The 17,597-nt window shown below is 36.3% G+C and overlaps 2 protein-coding genes across 2 annotated transcripts; both read left to right on the plus strand.

Annotated features, from left to right (window-relative positions):
• Positions 1–869: 869 nt before the first annotated feature.
• LOC135694911 (uncharacterized) lies at positions 870–4,055 on the plus strand. The gene has a single exon (XM_065213793.2). It carries the CDS (start codon positions 1,705–1,707, stop codon positions 3,121–3,123), a length of 1,419 nt encoding a protein of 472 aa, XP_065069865.2. The 5' UTR covers positions 870–1,704; the 3' UTR covers positions 3,124–4,055.
• Positions 4,056–9,093: 5,038 nt separating this feature from the next.
• Positions 9,094–12,796, plus strand: LOC135694919 (DNA-directed RNA polymerases I, II, and III subunit RPABC1). The gene is made up of 8 exons (XM_065213802.2): positions 9,094–9,265; positions 9,617–9,705; positions 10,587–10,648; positions 10,863–10,920; positions 11,275–11,356; positions 11,490–11,570; positions 11,915–12,052; positions 12,386–12,796. The coding sequence occupies exons 1-8, from the start codon at positions 9,209–9,211 to the stop codon at positions 12,449–12,451; spliced, it is 633 nt and encodes a 210-aa protein (XP_065069874.1). The 5' UTR covers positions 9,094–9,208; the 3' UTR covers positions 12,452–12,796.
• Positions 12,797–17,597: the final 4,801 nt, after the last annotated feature.

Below are 17,597 nucleotides of genomic sequence, written 5' to 3' on the forward strand. Positions count from 1 at the left end.
AAAGGGGCGCACAATTTCCAAAAAAGGGGTGCCAGGCTTGCTTCAACTCGTCGAGGGAGGGGCAACTGCCCCTAGTTGCCCCCCCTTAAATCCGCCACTGATTACGATTGATCTTAAAAAGATGCTTTCGTCACTCTTAATTAGGAATACTCAAATTTCTTTGATTTCATTCGGTGAAAAAAATGTTGCAGCCTTTACCCAAACATAAGAAATACTTGTAGAAAGGAGTGGAGGTGAGCTGAAATTCAGGGCCTTCGCTAGCTATCGTGTTATTGAAGGGGAGGGGGGGTTCATGGGTCCCTTTTGCCGACAAGCCTTACGAGCTTCATAGATAGCAGGAGGCTCTTTGTTTTTAAACCGGAATTTTTTTATGAAAGTAGCAGTCCTGCTGAAATGAAAGAAACTGCCTTTATTTTGTTGCTGCAGGGCTCGGTTTTCATATGTGGTTACTTAGCGTAAAATGCTGCAGACTTTGGCAACCACAGTAGTTTCCAGCCTTGAGACGCATTTTAGAGTCATTTGTATGAAAATAAGTGCTCAATTTTTTTGCGGTACAGAATTTGAAAATGGCTTTGAAAAAAGCAAACATTTTACGACATACTTAAAGCTTTTTCGTCTGACACTCCTCAGAGCATAAAACGTCAGAATAGGTTCCGAAAAAACACGATGGAAAAATATATACCCAGTTGTGGATCGAAATAGGCCAATCAGAAAAACGCAAGCACAAGACCGGTATAGTTGACCAATCAGTGCCGCGAGCATAAAGAAAAATTACCAATGGAGTCCAAGAGAGAAAACGAACTCCTTCTGTCTACACAATGGCGATTTTCGATCCACAACTGGGTATATTTTCCATCGTGTTCTTTCGGAACTTCATTCTGACGTTTTATGCTCTGAGGAGTGTCAAACGAAAAAGCTTTTAGTATGTCGTAAAATGTTTGCTTTTTTCAAAGCCATTTTCAAAATAAGTGCTATGTTGCAGTACAGTAGACTCCGGTTACAGTCGCACCAAATGTTGCTTGAATATTTGTGACTGTAAACGGAATGTGACTGTAAGAGGAGCTAAATTGAATAGTTTTTATATCTGAGTCTAAATTCCATGTAACTGTAATGGGTAGTGCGACTTTAAGCAGAGTCGATTGTACAAATGTTGGAACAGTTGAATGTATCGGTAATGAAAATGGAGATCGGTCGCGATAATGGTGAATGGTTATGATTTTGATTATGTATTGACTGAGCAAATATTCGTTTCTTGCAACTTGACACTACTGGATACCTCTGAAACGGCTTGTTTCTTTATCACATAAAGAACAGACCCAACAGATGTGATTCAAAACAGATGAAATCACATTTCAGACTAGCTGTCAACATGATTAACGATTATATTTGCTTTTACTCCAAGAAACGTCGTGCGTTTTCATGACCTTGCTAGGAGCACAGTTCCGGGTTCGTATGACAGAGCAACAACATATCAGTGGACCTGGTTTTATAGACCACAATCCATTGTTGCCCAAACTACTGGCATGTAGAAACACTGGCTTCAAAATCTAGTCATTCTTATTCTGTAATAACTACATTGACAAGAAGGAACTAGCTGGTACTTTAGCAAATACACTCATTTTTGGTGCTTTATTGATATGCATATATCTTGTCTTTTTGGTTGAACGAGAGGGTACGTACGCCACGGTTGGCAATTGTCCAAACATGCCTTCGACATTCATTATCTTCAATGCATTGATATCTGCATGCATATCACTCTTTGGAGCTGTTGGAAACATACTGATCATTATCGCATTTATCAAGACCAAAAGCCTACAGACGGTGAACAACGTCTTCTTGTTCCAGCTTGCAATCGTTGACTTTACTAAAGCGGTCTTTATTTTGTCGGTGAAAGCTTATACGGAACTGGCAGACGAACATTATGTTGCCTCTTATTACTGTCCGTTCTCGGGGTTCATTTCCTGCGTTACTTTCATCCACTCCGCAATGCTTCTTGCCGCCATAGCAGTGGTCCGATATGTGAAAATAGTAAAAACACGCTCTTTCGAAAGAATGTTTACACGCAAACGAATGGTCTACTACTGTGTCGGTTTGGCCGCCTCGACTATCCTTCTTGCGATACTGCCTCTTGTAGGTGTTGGTGAATACGCATACAGTGACTATCATGGCGTATGCTTTACAAACTGGGAGAGTAAAAATGCTGTGTTTCGCTCGCTTTTCTATGTGTATGTAATGGGTTTGTGCTTCCCTGTCATTATTTTTTGCTACGCATATATATTCCTGTCTTTGAGGAAACACAAGAAGAGAATATTGGATAACGCGCGGTTAGCACGGAAGCGTTCTGCACAGAAGGCGGCATCGCTCAAGGCCGCATTAGTGCAAAAGAAGAAAGAAGGGTCATACAGGATCATGAAAAGCTCATCAAACTTGCCGGTCGTCACTGAACCAGGCAAGGAGCAAAATTCTGCGAATGATGAAAAGAAGTCTGTGGAATGGAGCGTGAAGTTGGAAGTGGGGAAAAGCGAGGAAGTCAGTTGCGATAATGATGACAATGATTATGATGATGACATTGCTGACAATAACAGCAAGAGCTTGGACGAAACAACAAAGCAACCTGAGCCACCAAAGCAGACTGAAGGAACTGACAATGAGACTAAAGAAAGTAGCAACCAATTGACTGTAAAGGACACACCAACCAAAAGCGGTAGGCCGACGAGTCGAAAAATCACATTCCCAGCTTTCCTCACTAAGAAAGAAAAAGAGACGGACAGTAATGGTGGACGTAAAGCGAACTTGTCGAGTCATGCTATTAACAAAGAGATTCGCATTACCAAGGTCATGTTTACTGTTGTCATAGCGTTTTGTATATGCTGGCTGCCTGCTTTTTTCGCCAACGTTTTAATGCTCACCAACGCAGTACACATCTCCCCTACTGGCCTCTATATTGTCATTACACTGGTGGATATGAAGGTTATATTGAATCCCCTAGTTTACGGAATATGGAACAAGCAGTTTCGTAGAGCACTGAAGTCGATATTTGTCAACGTGATTGCAGATGTGAGCAGCTCGCGCGAACCGAACTCCCGCAATTCGCAATCACAGTCGAATGCGGCGGCCTCGTGAAAACATTTCCCTAACTCATTTTGGGACTTCGTCTGATTAAGCAATTAAGAATTATTTAAGGTTGTATTTTTCTTATTATCTTGATCTAGACTGTATCGGCTCTACCGCCAACAAAGTAATTTCTTAAAGATACTCGATTTACCATTACCAAAAGCTGGCAACCAACATACAATTTTCACGTTATCCTCTCTCTGTATTCATATAATTTAAAACACTAAAAATGCTTGCTTTACTTTCACTCTTTTTGTGTGTATGATACTGATATGAAACCGATTTTCACACGACAGTAGTTTATTACATTTTCATGTCAGATATTTCTATTCAAAACAAAACTAGAAGTCGTTTTAAAGTCATTCTTCTGAGAGCTGATCAATTTTGCTCATACCCCCGTGAATTTGGTCGGTAAAATATAATGCATGAAACAAAGAACTATTAAGAAACTACTGTCACTTCAAGTTGTAAATCTATGTACGTTCTATTATGTATGTATTATATGATTATATTTGAGTGGACTTTTAGGCACGACAACACATTTGGAGCTGGGGTGTAGTGCCGTTGAACGAGCAAGGAGAGCAATCTCACAAGAATATCTCAAAAGGCAAAAGTAACAATTAAAAATTGACCCTCGTTAAAAATGAGACCACGCAATTTTAACCCGAACCACAGACATACCCCACCCCCTGCGCTCTCCTCCTATCATTACATTTTGATGACTTTATGCCAAATACTGATACAAGATTAATGTACCATCCATCTCTCGAGGATTGTGTTTTGAATGTAGAAATGATCTTGCACTCTAAAATATATCCACACTTGTGTTTTAAGCCTACTAATCAACGTCTGGCTACCAGGTGTTGTCAAACATCACCTGTAAATTCAGACAAAAGAGGTGTAATAGCATGGTTTTACGAATAAGATTTCTAATCTTTGAATATTCTCGAATTCTTTTATGGTCATGCTCATTGCTATGTGTTTTTTATTTTTACCATTTTTATGGTAATGGTTTGAATCAGCTTTTCGCACTTAACCACATTCAAATATTACCGGGAGCAACAAATATTATGTTTTTATTCATTTTTAATCTATAAGTAAAATCTATATAGGTAAAATCTATAAGACCTAAGCATTGATCATTTTACATTACTGCTTTCTCGAATCTTATAGCCATAATTTGCAGATATCACACAAATTAAATGCAAGAGCTTTAACAAAATGATATGAGCCGTTAATCGGGGCTTTTTGAAATTTTCTGTTTCTGAGTTTTCTCCAAATTCTAGTCTTCGAGACTTTTTGTCAAAAGTGATCCATAAGCCTAATGGTAGAAAAATCAGAAAATTCTGAAAAGGGTATTTTTCCAGATTTCCAGAACCATTTCTAATTCTTACCAGTATTTTGCTTTCCAACTAAATTTCTCTACGACAGAAAGCTCACAACATTTTATTTTCCACATTTCAAACTATAAAAATTTTGAGCTAACTTAACATTCTAAACAGGAAAATACCCTGTTAGAGTTTTCTTAATTTTTTGACTGCTTGGTTTACGAAAATGACAATATCACTTTTCACAAAAGAAGTTATATGCCTCATTTTGATTGAAATGAGGGACACTCGATCCTAGATCATTCTTATATATTAAAATCTAGATTAATTTAGTATGCTAACGAAACAGAAGTTAGTTTTTTGGATGCATTTTAGTTGATCTATCAAGTTCCGACCTATCTAGCGAATATAAATTTGACAAAAATTTTTAGTTAGTAGAATTAAACTGAAATGATAGATAAGCACCAGCCAACATGTTGCACTGAGGAAATTATGCCTTCAAAGGGCACCGACAGTAGAAACATGGACATGCCCTACTTACTCCAAGTATGTTTATTTGCTTATAATATAAATTCATTTAGTAAAAGATGGCAGTGGCCTAAATACTAATCGGTAGAAAATTTGAAAATAACTTTGAATTAAGTTGCTGTATGCTTCTAACTTAATGCATGCAGGTAGCACTTTAGAAACATGCAATCATTTTTACAAACGAGCAATGACATTGGGAGTGAACATTTCAGAAGTTCAGTTTCAGAATAACCAAGAAAGGTTCACAAAAAGAAAGGAATGCCTTAGATTATCCCAATCCAGCAATTGCCAAAGCAGTGCTGCTTTTTAAAAACTAAGATCTACCATTCACCAGATCAGCCAACAACACTCCTTTTAGGGGAAAGGGCAAAAAATAAATCGAACTACGTCTAACGCTTCACGATATAATGTACAGAAAAACGACTTGCAGCATGAAATAAGATCTAAAATATAGAAAAATTAATTACAATTTATTGAGTGTATCGGTAGAAAATGGTCTCGTTTCATATGCTATTCGAGATCGTATCAATATATTCATATTTAAAAAATTTAAACAATAGGTTCTTGCTCACTATTTAATGTAGCGTCAAAGTTCCAGATTTGGTAGTTAAAGATTGAAACAAGACAGAAAGCTTTTCCTGTCCTTAAATGGACAACTACCAAATCTTAATCGACACTATTTATTCCTTGCCCCTCCACAACCCCCCCCCCCCATCCCCGACTACTCCACCTCTCTCCATCTACAATACTTCTCTGGTATATTGTCAACTGTATTGAATTCTTCAACTCAAGATAATTTCAGAGTTAATTTTACCTGTTCAATGATTAAAGAAATCACTCCCACTCATCCTTTGCAAACATTCAATTGGACATTTGGGCGTTTATTTAGCATACATATTTGTCTGTGATGTCAACAAGAATGATGCTATTAGGACAATGCCATGCAATAACAAGTATTGCAATCCGAAAGACATGCTTTTCCCTCCCCCGCAATTTGTTAGCCACACATTACTTGGGCATTTTATCATTATGTGAACAGGTTTTGCCGAAATGCAGGATTACTTGAGTTTATACAACTAAATGAGTTCCTGCTTCTAAGCAAATCAGGACCTACACTTCAAGCGTATTCAGAATTTCAAACTTAACTGGCTGTTTGTTAATACATAGCTCATGGGCTCTACACCTTCTTAGTGTGGTAACTGAAGCCTGTCGTATAACTCCAGACTCACTCATTAAGGATAGTTTGAAAATCTTTATAATGAAAGTAATTTCTTTAAGCGATTCAGTTTCACATTCTCGCTGGCTTGAAACAAATTACAAGCAACAATTTAGATATTCCCGATAACTCGAACCCTCGATACCCCGAGCTCTCTTTTTACCTCCTTGAATCTCCTTCAATACACTTGAACTCCCAATAACTCGAACTCCTGACAACTCGAAATCCAATAACTCGAATCCCAATAACAAGAACCCTCAATAGGTCGAGCTCCTCAAAGCTCATCTTTTTGGCACCTCTACATCTATAAATATATGAGTACTTTCCAAAGGGTATCACTGCAAAGTGTTAACTGGGCCAAAAGTAATACAAATCCTAAAAGTCAGCGAACTAGGCCAGTATCGAAAATGCTTCATATAACTATTAATTTTTGAGATCTAACTTGAAGGAATCCTTGATAGTTATTGCGAAGAAACTATTTCTATACAACTAAGTCCTGCATTACACATTTACAACACTAGAGAGCTTTTGTCTTGTACCCCCCTTGAACCTTCACCAATGTGATCGACCCGTGGGGGTCGATAACTCGAACATTCGCTAACTCGAATCATTTTCATTGCTCCCTTGGAGCCTTGAGTATTTGGTAGTTTACTATATTGCAATACTGGATCTTTACCTGTTCTCGCAAACTGTTTACCTTAGAAGCAGGGATGTAGTCGTAAAATGTTAATGAGGGGGACCCTGCTGCAGTGTGGGAGGGTTATGTCTCACATACCACGCCCCCTTCACCTCGTTTCAGTATTTTTTAACAAGTTAATTTTCGTTAGGAAATACGATCTACCCCTACCTAGCGCTTTCTAATCAAATACAAGAAGTACCCTCAGGATTCTAACACAGGGCATGAACTTAGAAAATTATGCCATTATGTGAAAAAAATTTACTGCTCTTGGCGGATTGAATAAAAGACTTTGGAACCATAGTTATTGGAGTATGTAACTACGGCATATCTCTTGTGACGAAGTTACAACTTGACAAACCATTTAATTTGCTCTAGTGCTTCTGTTATTAAAACGGAGGCCAGACAGAGTTGAATAATAACGACCGGTTGTGTATTCATTTAATCACATCTTGGTACATGAGAACATAACTTGACTATATAAAGCAGCAACGATAATATATTCCTGATTATAGCAAATAGAAACTCGCTTATAGTTTTCAAATTCAAGGTTTTAGATAGTTTTTCAAAAGGCGTTCTTCCATCACATCACACGACAGTTGATTTATAACACTAAGCCTGGCCATTATGGCAACCAAATATTCATTTGTCAGTTCTGTGGTAGCCTCGTGTAGAACCTAATATCTAAGTAGTTTGAATTGCCGCAGAAGGTTTGATGAGGTAAATTAGTGGGTTATCAGGAAGGAATACCACCGAAAGAAGGCTGGACCTCCTCTAAAAAGCCAAAACATACACAGTTCTTGTCTCTTTCTAAGCGCAAACAATGAAAAAGCCGAGCCCCCACCCCCCCCGATTTTTTCGAAACTTTTAACAAGGGAGGCTGCGCCCTCCCTGAGCCCCCACCACTACATCCCTGCTTTGAAAACAGTTTGATTTAATGATGCTTTATTAAGCAAAAATGCATTCAAAGAAATTTTATATTTTCTTTTTCCTCCTATTTGGTGGAGAAATAATTGGTGGCTGTTAAGGCAGACAAATCCATTACATTTTGATGTTTCTTGATTTATGCTTGATTGTAATTTAAGCAAAGGGAGTCGATTCCAATTCACAAAGGCGTCGTCCTCTATCAAAGATTAAATAGGGTGTGGCTGTGCGTAATTTTGCTGTGGGCTACGTACACAGATGTTTCACATTTGTAATATAACAAATTTCCGATACGTACACAGAATAAAAAGCCGGAAGAGGTCGGGTAGCTTTTACAAGGGCAAGATCAGATAAATTAGATGGGATTCCTGAATGCATAAAAAACCTTTGATAGTAGTAAAGGATGCCTTTTGTGTTCTCCGAAAGTGAAATAGGCCCATGATCATTTTAACTTTAATTATAGAAGGGGTGAGGGGCGATGGTTGTTCTATTCCACAGAGACCAAACCTATACTATATGTACTGTTCTTTATCAAGTAAAATCGACTTTAGCTTGTTCTATTTCCGCACTTGATTGTCAACAGCTGTATTGCGGTCAGATATTGAAACTTCAAGGAAGCATCGCGAGAACGGAGTACTAAAGTAAACGCAGAGGCCAAAATCATAGACACGTTTTCTAACCGTCTCACATCTGTCCGTTCGATGACGACATTGTATCGAGAGCGTGAAACTTTCATTCAGTCAGTTGGTTAAGACAAATTACCCATCCTTTTGTTAATATACATGCCTTTGGTAGATCATGATTTGTAACAAAGACACAGAAATTGCTCCTAATAAGTAACCGATAAGGAAAGTATCAACCAAGACATACAGTCCCCTCCCCTGTGCCCCCCCTTTGGCGACACTCATGTACACAAGAAACTTCTAAATCTAATCTTCGACCAAGGCAGTGATAAGTTGTTTTTCATACCATAATAGTTTTTTTATGCCTGATCTCAATAAAAAAAGTAGTCAGCCTTAATCGCTGCATAATATCTTAAATGAAACTTACATTTGAATAATTTTTCGCAAAAGCTTTTCTGGTGATTGTCGACATTTTTTTTGAAAAATGAGACATATCGATGCATGGTTCGCCTGAAAAGGAAAATAGACACTATTACCTGGAAAATACAACTGTAGTCTACAGATTTCCAGGAAATAATTACTATTGGATTGATTTCAAATCAAGAAGGTTTTTCGTCATTTGGATATCCTTTCCTTGATGACGTCGTTCCGATTTCAACTGGAAGTGAGACTACATATATCTTTCTTCATTGAGTCGAGACAGAGTCAACAGCATTTAGGCCGGCCGGGCATTGAGAAGAAGCAAGATCGTAAAGGCTTACTCCAGTGTAGGTTTGATAGGAAATAATCTCATGAAAAAATGGATGATGAAGCTGAAATTTACAAGCTATGGAGGATAAGAAAAACTGTAATGCAGGTATTGAAACTGACTTGTTTTTCTTTGGTTATAATTCCCTAGCTTCAATCAAGATCCCACCACGATGAGAGACTGTTCTTGATGCATAGATTTCGTTCTTGTTTATTTTTTGTGCTTATAGACGTTGTGATTTTTAAAGAAAAATAACCATCTAGTTGACTCAAACTGCATGATGGCGAACGTGAAATTGCCATAGCAGCAAAAAGAACAGAATCAATTGGCTCGAAATGTGCCTTTGGAGCAGAGAAACTCCACACGAGAGAATTTCTTTGATGCATGTCAAAATTGTCATCATTCCCCTAATAAATATCATGGTAAAATGCATATATTTATTGCTGTTTCAATATTTAGATGTGCCATGATAGAGGGTATTTAGTTACTCAAGATGAACTGGATCAAACAATAGAACAATTTGTGGACCATTTTGGAGATAAGCCAAGGTATTGATATTTGATTATGTTTTCTTACAAAGCATCAATTTTTATTATAATGGTATTCTTAATACTATTCTTAGTACTGTCCAATCATTTGGATGATTCTATTTTCTGTTTTCTTAAACTGATTCATTTTGAGCTTTTTGATTCTATCAATAGAATTTATTCAGTTCTTTGTGTACCATCCTCAAAATTGAAACTTTCATTTTATTCATTAGACTGAAAACCTTATAATGCATGTCAAAGATTTTTCATGTTCAATTTTGTACTCATGTCCACAAAGGCAGAAAAAATTGGTAATAACCTATATTTAGTCAGCCTTGTGCCAGGGTCAACAAAAAGTACCCAGCAGTCTGTTCCTTGAAACTTTGCGTCTCCCTTTTTCAATCACTCAAAATGGAAACAGAGAAATCTCACAAACACACTAATGTTGCAAAGCCAGATGCACATAAACTTGTACTGAATTTCTTCTAGAATTGCATTTACAAAGTCTGAAATCTTATTTTTATGGGTAACCTCGATCATGTCAATATTCCTTGAATCAGCTTGGTGTTCCAATTTCAAGAGTGTGGCTGTTTTTGACAAGCTCTTGGGTGCTTTAACAGCCATATTCTCTGATGTGGGTGCTCAAAAATGACCAAAAAATGCAAGGTGTGCCAGAAATATCATTTTTCCAGTTTTAGATTGAATAAAGCTAGTTTTAGGCTAGCCATCAACAATAAAATGTGTACTTTTTTCCTGGGTGCACCATGGCCACTTTCTGCAAGCTGGTTTTTGTTTGTTTTGATCCAAGAATTGTATTTGTTTATTTGACATTTGGTAACAATGATTTTGCTCCTAATTTGCACAATCATTACTTTGGACAATTCCTTGAATTTTTTCTTTAGTGAGAACAGACCGTCAAGAAGTGACCTGTCCATTTTAGTGGCACATAATGATGATCCTACAGGTAAGAAGAACCTTGTTTATTGTATTCTTACAAAAAAATGCTTTCAGAATATAGCAAAGCAGTATAAATATCATCCAGTTTGTTGGTTACATATTATTGAAGTGTCAATAAAATAATATTTTAAGGTCTAACTTGCCAAAATGACAATTTTGTTACAAATTTTCTTAGATATCAATCCAAATTTTTTAAGACTCAATGCCCTTGTTTTTTATAGATCAGATGTTTGTGTTTTTCCCAGAGGAGGAAAAAGTTGGAATCAAAACAATTAAGCAGTAAGATTTTTACTCTGAATTTTTAGTTTTCATTTGAAAAATGTATTTTTTTCAATTGTTTATTTGTTGATTTTGTTTAAAAAGATCATATTCCAGAAATTAAGAGAATTTTAAAAAATTTGCTGCAATTATAAGATTTTATTTAAGATTAACACTTGCATATTAATAGCTGGCAGCGCTAAGTGGTATAGTAACAAAAATTGAATCGCCAGTGTAAAAAATAACTGAAGTTTTTTCATTATGCATTTGGCTTTTTCAAGAAACAGTATGCATTTGCTTATGTCAGTTCATATTAATTTTGAAAACAATGAAGTTTTGTTGTAAACCAAACATGGAAATAATATCAAATTTTAGATACTGTACAAGAATGCAGGAAGAAAATATCAACAGAGCAATAATTGTTGTGCAACATGGAATGACTCCTTCAGCAAAGCAGGTTTGACACTTCTGCTACTTCATTTCCACCTATTTTCAGTATGGCTCTTGATGAATTTTTGTAATGTTCCCACTTTAAAATAACCAATGCTATTGTGAAAAAGACATAAAGTACTTCTCACTATTGTTCTCAGGCGCTTGTTGATATGGCACCAAAATACATATTGGAACAATTTCTTGAAACAGAGTTGCTTGTAAATATCACTGAGCATGAGGTAAGACCGATAACTTCAAAAAATTGTGTAGTATTTAATTCTAATAAGTTTGTGATGTTTCTCTAGAGCTATTCACCAATCATTTACTATTGTTAAAATTTCTTTCAAGATTTATTTTTGTTTCGTAATTTTAATTTTTCATCATAAAGATATTCATATAATTTCTGATTGTCTCAAATCACTACATGGCATTCCCATGGTTTTTGATGTGATAGTTACTAGGTGCCTTGGGGCATTCATTCTAAAGGACAATTTTAAGATATTATACCAATTTGATGAAAAATTGGAAGTTACTATTTTGATACAGCCCATGATGACCTTCAATTTTTCTGGGTCTTTATTAGCTAGTACCAGAACATGTTGTTATGACTCCAGAAGAGAAAGCCGAGTTATTAGCAAGGTACAAACTGAAAGAGCATCAACTGCCCAGAATACAGCAGGGTGATCCAGTTGCTAGATACTTTGGTTTAAAACGTGGTCAGGTAGGTGCCTTGTAGCAGCTTCAGAAGGGTGTCAGAATTATGTTTTATTTTAAAAATCTTTGACTTTTATTTGTTTGATGTATAACTTATACCGAATGGTTTACAAGTGTCATTTCAATTGTGATTGCTTTTCAAGAAAAAAATATTTTATTCATTAAGGCTCATCAAGGATCATCTGATTCTGATAGAATTTTTGGGATCATCTGATTCTGATAGAATTTTTAAAATGAAATTAGTGTTTTTACGTAACATAAGTAAATTTTGATTAACACAATTGTGCGCTCATGTGTTTTGAATTTAAATTCTTTCTAAAGCTTTAACATTTCTTCTTAGGTTGTCAAAATAATTCGTCCAAGTGAGACAGCAGGAAGATATATCTCTTATCGGCTAGTTCAGTAGGAACATGAGCAAAAGGTTTCAGCATTGTCATTTGCAGATCTTGCGCTCAACTCAGCCTGATGAAGAATTTAAGTCTTGTGGCAAAGTCTAACAAGGAAAATTCTTTTCTGTAGTTGGAGAGGACATCAGTCATCAACACTATTTGAAACATTTGGCCCTAGAACATTTGCTAAACATATCAATAACAATCAGAGTTGCTTGTACTGACTGGAAACTGCCATTAAAAAAGGAGTTAAAAGTGTTTATTAAAATGTTTTCAATTTTTTTAAAAATCGAAAAGGTAAAAATTTCAAAGTCTAGTTATGTAAGTTGTTTTTCCTTGAGGTTCTTGTCAATAGAACATAATTCTTTCTTCATTTTCTGGCTAAAATAGAGCTCAGGTATTGATAAAACTAGTTGGTCAATATAGGGAATAAAATCAGCAAAAGTATTATAAATTCATTGAAAATGGTTTCTAAAAAATGACCAAACAAATTATGCTTCTTTTGGTACTCTTCAAAATGACACATTTTCAACCCAATTGGAAAATCAGAACAAGAGGGTCCCAGCCTGTAGGGATCCCAAAAAATGTTTTTTGTATTTTGGAGCTGGTGCTTTTGATGCAATTAAAGGCATTGACTCATGGTAAATAGGCCTTCTCTATAGGGGGTCATTTGGTTTCAGCGTGATCGATGCTGTTTCACGTGATATTGGCATCCGTTGTTGACAACTTTCTATTGATGGAAACTGTTTTGTTAATCAGTACGAGGTGGGTTCATGTGACCAGTTTAAGATCAGCTAATAGCATCGCAGTCATGAAAATCGTGACTCGGCGGATTTTGGCACTTTGGGTATACCCAATCCATTTTATCATGACTCAATGCCTTTAAAGGCAATCAACAGACAAGTAGCTTAAGCCATCTGACCATCAAAATTAGCCAATCAATAAGTGTCTTCAGGGAATAACTTACTGATGGGCAATTCTTGATTGAATGATAATTTAATCTCCTTTAGTAGCTGTCAATTGCCAGTTACCAAGGGGTCCTTTTCGTTCGCCAGAAAGCTTTGCCAGGACCCTTGCCCTAGTGCTGGAGACACACTTCAACCCAAACACTAAGTAAATTAATGCCATAAACAACACTAAGTGTGCTTTCTGGCAAGATAAATGTTTTTGCTAAGGAGGTGATATACCCTCTTCTTTAATTTAAATTTCTGGAGAAATCTATTTACTGGGCAGAGTCAAAGAGGTAAGGGGGCAGAGGTCCATGACCAATTCTCAAAGTGATATATTGTTAATAATTGATAACAGAACATTTATCCCAATGGTCCTTGAAACTTTGAAGTCAATGCATGATGCCTTTTGTATTATATTTGCTATCATCAATAAGTCTGCAAAATGATTGACATCCGAAGACTAAAAGGTCTACAGCAAATTACAACACCCTCTTTGAACAAGAAATTATAGGACTTCTCTTCACTTCAATACACACGTGGCAGAAAATACCTTATTCTGAACTGATGCGTAGGAACTAAATTTTCTACTTACATAAATCATCGACGAATTCCGTTGCAGATATAAACAAATGGAGTTGATATGAAGGCAGTCAGTTTCTTGCAAGTTCTTTGTAAGGCCAAAGAAACCACCATCATGGACTATTTCTTCAAGTTCCATAGGCAGCCTTAAGAACGTGACGTTGAGCGAGGCATCTGATTTTCCTTGTAGGTGCTAAACGTGAGGAAAATCACCCTTGAGACTGTCCATTGAGACATGAGTCGGGCGGATAAGAGTGTTTGGGGAATAAGAACATTTTAGAAAAACGTAGACATTTTCGGAACGTCTTCCGCCTTGTTCAGACGAGAAGTGAAAGCCTGGTTGTTTCAAAAAAATTTGGCAAGGAATTTCGTCGATCATATGCGTTTTAACGAAATTACCCTGACTGCCCTGAATCAAACATGGCATAGTCGATTCTTAGTGAGTTTCGATGAACAAACAAGTTTTTATGAAGACCCTTGAATTTAATTTTCTCTAATAAAAGTTTAAGAGCAGAGATTCTTCATAAAATGATAGTTCCTTTCCATGTGCTACATACGAAACAGTAATGCTGGAAGATTCAGTAAGAATTTTCGCATTGCTTCTCTTCAAATAAGAGTAATGTTTTCCTTGCTCGTGCTCTCTCTAGGCTTTTCGTAGATAGACGATTAGACGATTTTCAGAAGGCACACCTTTACTGTCCTACAGAAATCTACTGAGCAACAATAGCTTCTCAACTGGAAGTGGCCAGCAATACAAAAAATGTAACTGTTTTTCCATGCCCTTAACCTGTTTCCTATTATTTAGAATATGCTGCTCCGAGTTTTACGTTCATTGGGCTAACCAAGCCCTTATCATTCAACTGTAAATATAGTTCCCGGTTATACTTGGCATCAAATATTTTGTGTTATCTCCATTGAATCGGTGTTCTCCTTATAGACAGGGAATTTTGTAGAAAAAACTAGCAAACTGCCTAACCTCAAATTTTATTTCACATTCTTACTGAATCGACCATGGAGATTCCAAATCCAAGATGGGCCAAAAAAAATTATCACCGGAAGTTACTGTTTTTGATGACGTCATCAAAAAATGATAACAAATCTTTAAAAATCGGCCAAGGACCCGAACTCAACTTTTTTTGCATTTTTGCACTAAATTAACTATGCAGATTTCAAATCTGAGATGAAATGAAAAATATCTTGAACGGAAGTCAAATTTTGTGATGACGTCATCAACTTGGAGAAATTCACTTTGAACCTTTTTAATTGTTTTCTCGCAACTATCATTGTCAAATATGTTTCATATTCGAATTGCACACATTCAGTGCTTTTAAAAGATGTATTGAATTTCTATTATACTTTCTTTTAAACGTTCTTTCATGACGTCATCATCATTTTATGACGTCATCGCCTTTTAAAGGTAATTGAATAACGCGTGAAAGGATGTCTAAAAATCTTTAGCTAGTTAAAAAAGTCATTCAAAATTAAAATTTCGTTGTATAGAAAATGATATGGATCCATTCGTCCTTCATCACTGTCTCCTTTGCTGGAACTCCAGAAGAAAATGTAGTTCCACTCATCATCGTCTGCTTTAAGCTGATCACCTCACCATAATTTTTCCCATGGCCTAGTCCTCATTGGTTACGGAATTTACTTTGATTTCATCACTAGAGCGCTGCAGATCTTGCAGTTTTTAGCGGAGTGTGTGCGGGGCCCTGCACAAGATGAACATAATTTGTGTGAAAAAAATTTTAGAATTATTTTGCTGACTCCAGTATTTTCTGCAGATATTCACAGCTTTTTTAACGTTGAAAATCGGATATTTTTGTCATCAAGCCGTTAAGAAACGTTTTTCTCTGTATATCCTCTTCGTGCCATTTCTTATTTATTTATCAAATGTATGTTCAAAATTAGAATATGTAAAGAAATTTTTTTCCTATAAACCACACTAATACCACCTGTAGGCCAGATCATTCTTTCCATCGTATGTCTAACCAAAGCTTAAAGGCAATTTCTCTTACAATCTTCTTTTGATAATGTAACCAATAGTAAATGCTTGTGTCAACCAGTATGGATCTGGTTGTAAAGCTTCTGATTATCTGTTTTTCATTGCCTTGCGAATTCTTACTTTTATCTGCACTAGTGTTTCATCACATTTCCCTTTGTATGATTATTCTTGCACAAATTTTATCGCTTTCGTGAGAATGTCTTTGCAGATTTCCTGTCTCATCGTAACTCTCTCGAGCAATTTTCCCTTTCCAGAACACTCCTAAAGCTTTTTAAAATGTTAGCTTTCCTCACAACAACATTACTGGTGTTGTTTCGCAGCCAATAACTGCATGAACAGCCGGTAGATTTTTGGAACTATCTAAACCCAGGTATGATACGACGTTCCAAAATTAACCTATTTCTCGTTGTCAATCTTTAAGGAATATTTCCTTGAAGGCTTTTCACACAATAAGCAGAAAACTACATTAGTGTCCTTTCGACAACTAATAAATTTTATCAATGAGGAAAGAATGGAATATCAAGTGGATGTCAGCCTTTTCATAGCTGTAATTAAGCAAGTATGTCGTGGAATCTTTGATTATCTTTAAAGTTTGTTCTTTATTGGTAAACACGAGTGCTTTCAAAATTAACTGCTTTCTTTCTTAGCCCTGGTAAAGCCTTTGGATTATCTTGATTTTTATAATGCAGAAGACTGCCAAGCATCACTAACAGCAACAAAAACCTTGAAATGGAATATGAGATAGGTTTAGTGCGGGTATAACACTTTATCTCTGCGATAACCCATTGCAAAACTCGGTTCCTACTTGATAACTTGTCAAAAACATTTTGTATGATCTGGTCTGGTTCTTGTTGTATCAAACTTACTTTCTAAAGCTAGTTCAAGGCTCTACCAGGGCTAAGAAGGAAAGCAGTTAATTTTGAAAGCACTCATGTTTACCAATAAATAACAAACCTTAAAGATAATCAAAGATTCCACGACATACTTGCTTAATTACAGCTATGAAAAGGCTGACATCCACTTGATATTCCATTCTTTCCTCATTGATAAAATTTATTAGTTGTCGAAAGGACACTAATGTAGTTTTCTGCTTATTGTGTGAAAAGCCTTCAAGGAAATATTCCTTAAAGATTGACAACGAGAAGTAGGTTAATTTTGGAACGTCGTATCATACCTGGGTTTAGATAGTTCCAAAAATCTACCGGCTGTTCATGCAGTTATTGGCTGCGAAACAACACCAGTAATGTTGTTGTGAGGAAAGCTAACATTTTAAAAAGCTTTAGGAGTGTTCTGGAAAGGGAAAATTGCTCGAGAGAGTTACGATGAGACAGGAAATCTGCAAAGACATTCTCACGAAAGCGATAAAATTTGTGCAAGAATAATCATACAAAGGGAAATGTGATGAAACACTAGTGCAGATAAAAGTAAGAATTCGCAAGGCAATGAAAAACAGATAATCAGAAGCTTTACAACCAGATCCATACTGGTTGACACAAGCATTTACTATTGGTTACATTATCAAAAGAAGATTGTTAGAGAAATTGCCTTTAAGCTTTGGTTAGACATACGATGGAAAGAATGATCTGGCCTACAGGTGGTATTAGTGTGGTTTATAGGAAAAAATTTCTT

This window comes from Rhopilema esculentum, chromosome 8 (genome assembly GCF_057945365.1).
Source record: "Rhopilema esculentum isolate cy_ngs chromosome 8, ASM5794536v1, whole genome shotgun sequence".
Lineage (NCBI taxonomy): Eukaryota > Metazoa > Cnidaria > Scyphozoa > Rhizostomeae > Rhizostomatidae > Rhopilema > Rhopilema esculentum.

What these genes read in the sequence shown, in the direction of transcription:
- LOC135694911 (XM_065213793.2), top strand. Translation starts at nt 1,705, where the DNA reads ATGCCTTCGACATTCATTATCTTCAATGCATTGATATCTGCATGCATA.
- LOC135694919 (XM_065213802.2), top strand. Translation starts at nt 9,209, where the DNA reads ATGGATGATGAAGCTGAAATTTACAAGCTATGGAGGATAAGAAAAACT. An exon ending in ACATAATGATGATCCTACAG is followed by an intron (nt 10,649 to 10,862) that starts GTAAGAAGAACC and finishes TGTTTTTTATAG; the next exon opens with ATCAGATGTTTGTGTTTTTC. An exon ending in TAAATATCACTGAGCATGAG is followed by an intron (nt 11,571 to 11,914) that starts GTAAGACCGATA and finishes GGTCTTTATTAG; the next exon opens with CTAGTACCAGAACATGTTGT.